The sequence below is a fragment of the Eptatretus burgeri genome, chromosome 1 (assembly GCF_056783735.1).
Source record: "Eptatretus burgeri isolate ZD-2024b chromosome 1, Ebu_testis_v1, whole genome shotgun sequence".
Taxonomy (NCBI): domain Eukaryota; kingdom Metazoa; phylum Chordata; class Myxini; order Myxiniformes; family Myxinidae; genus Eptatretus; species Eptatretus burgeri.
The window spans coordinates 94,026,712-94,029,211 of NC_140961.1; the positions used below are offsets into that span (position 1 = coordinate 94,026,712).

The window sequence follows — 2,500 nt, forward strand, 5'->3', positions numbered from 1 at the left end:
GTGTGTGTGTGTGTGTGTGTGTGTGTGTGTGCGTGCGTGCGTGCGTGCGTGCGTGCGTGCGTGCGCGTGTTTTGTCCATGACTCTAAAACCATGAAACCTATCAGCCTGAAACCTTTGCGAGCAGAAGGGAACTTCAATGAATTACATGAGTGAAGACTGGGTGTTTGGGTTAATTGAAACACCCCTTTTGGAGATAATTAACAGCTTTATTTACTTCTGCCAGCAAAGGTGAAGGAGGTTATGTTTTCACCCCTTTTTGTCTGTCTGTTACTTGCAAAATCGAAGACTTTTCAATTATATTGGTCAGTTAATTTTGTTATTCTCTTTGTCTGTTTGTCTGTTTGTCTGTTTGTCTGTCTGTCTGTCTGTCTGTTTGTCTGTTTGTCACCTACAGGTCACAATTTTAAACTGATCTTCACCAAACTTCACCATGTAGTTGAGTTTGTCATAAGGAAGAAGGCTATTGTTTTTGAGATCAAAAGGTCAACATATACCAAAGGTGAACAACTTTGGTAAGATTTCTAAAATCCTCAATTTTCATCAGAATGACTTGAAATTTGAAGAGGATTTATATTTAAGGTCATTGAATTCAACCAGCCAATTAGTTTTGAGGTCAACATCGGCCAAAAGGATAACTTCGCTGAATCGAATTTCTCAATTAGTCAATTTTCATTCGATTGATGACATTTGAAGAGGAATTGCACATTTGGTCATTGAATTCAACCACCAATTATTTTTGAGGGCAAATATGTTTTATGGATTTTGCAAGTATCGTGCTCTGCACGATGTCTTCTTGTTTGTTTGTCTTTTTATTTGTGTTCAGGATATTCTAAAAGTTGTTGACGGATCCAGATGAAATTTTGTGGACAGATTGGGTGTGCGACATGGACAAAATGTTTAGATTTTGGTGAAGATCCGGATCTGGACCCGGCTACTGGAAGTTTTTTTTAAATGATTCTTCACCATTTGAGAGATAGGGCCAAAAACGATACATATCACGAAATCTCAAAAAGTTGTGGACGGATTCGAATGACTTGGTGGACATGTTGGGTGTGCGACAAGGAAGAATTGATTCACTTTTTTTGACATCTGGATTCTGATAATTTTATGTGATTCTTCAGCATTGAGAGATAGGGCCAAAAATGATGTACTGTATAGCATGATATTTCAAAAATGTATTGGGCCTGAAATGTTCTCACGGATCAGGAATTACATGGCGTCAGTACGCGCTCCACTGAGTGCCATTCTCGTTTAATTATCATTTTTCAAGGCTCATCCGTGGCCAGCCTGCTCTCCCTCGCTGGGCTCTAAATTCGCAATTTTTTTTTTTTGGCCTGCCTAACAATGTCTTGAATTTGGAAAAGGCTGCAACAGTTTCTTAACGATAATGCGCTCAAATGTTTTTTTCACTTTCTTCACTCACATAATTGAATGCCTGATTTTCATACCTATGAATCACTGTATACATTGCTTTTGTATATTAATTCGTTTTCAAATTAGGAGCTTGAAGCAATTTCATGCATTATAAATATGTGATGTGATTTTCCACGAATTGCAGCAATTGAAACAAATGTCACCAAACTGTACGTGTTATATTTTCAGCTGCCACACAAGCTCATTCCTCCCCCACCTCCCAGGAAGACGAAAAGCACTTTTATCATTCCACAAAATATTCGACCTGTCCTGCAGTACACCCGAATAGAGGTAAGACGGTGCACACTACAATCTCATAGTTTTGCGGTCGTTGCTGTGATCAGTGAGGGGATTTCTGTTTTTTTTAATACTGCCTAAAGAAGATTTACGCAGAGATGTGGAGGTGATGAAAGACCAGTCGTGACTGCAGAGAGAGAATTTTCATGGTCAACATTTACATTAAGAGGTGCTGCAAGTATGTATACAGTATTTAAGAAGTATATTTACCTCTGCCACCGACGATGGAGGGAGGTTATGTATTCACCTCTGTTTGTTTGTCTGTTAATCTGTTTGTGGGCAAGATATCTCAAAAAGTTAGAGATGGATTCACACGAAACTCGATGCACATTTTGGGTGTGTGTGAATAAAGAATTTATTGTTTTTACGAGAATGTTTTAATGAGGTTATTTCTCCAAAATAAGCTTTTAGAGTGGGTCCCGGTTTCCAGCCATCCGTTAACATTTAACAAAAACATCTTCTCACAAACTACCTGATTGATATGGACCAAATTTGTTACGATGCATCAGGACAGTAAGGTCTCATAGGGTTCTGCTCCTCTTCCGGATGGTCCCCCAATGAAGGAGGTGAGGGGGGGGGTTTGCCCCAAATATTGGTATTTTATTCAAAAATCTTCTTCTCAGAATCCGAGAACCGGATGCAGACCAAACTGACCATGCAGCATTATGACCATGCTCTAACCTTAAGTTGTGCTCTCCATAGCCGTATCTCCCATGGAAAGGGGGCCATGGCCTCTATCCCCTAATCCCTCATATTCACCAAAATATGTGCTTTGTCCTCCACCGAGTG

At 39.7% G+C, this 2,500-nt stretch overlaps 1 protein-coding gene across 2 annotated transcripts in view; it reads left to right on the plus strand.

Moving 5' to 3' along the window:
- Nucleotides 1-2,500, plus strand: part of LOC147034978 (myoferlin-like) — a 424,490-nt gene that overhangs the window by 304,774 nt on the left and 117,216 nt on the right. For both annotated transcript variants that reach the window (XM_085891822.1, XM_085891829.1), the window contains one exon: nucleotides 1,604-1,705. In XM_085891822.1, coding sequence (XP_085747948.1) covers nucleotides 1,604-1,705 — 102 coding nt within the window. The remainder of the gene's footprint in view (nucleotides 1-1,603; nucleotides 1,706-2,500) is intronic.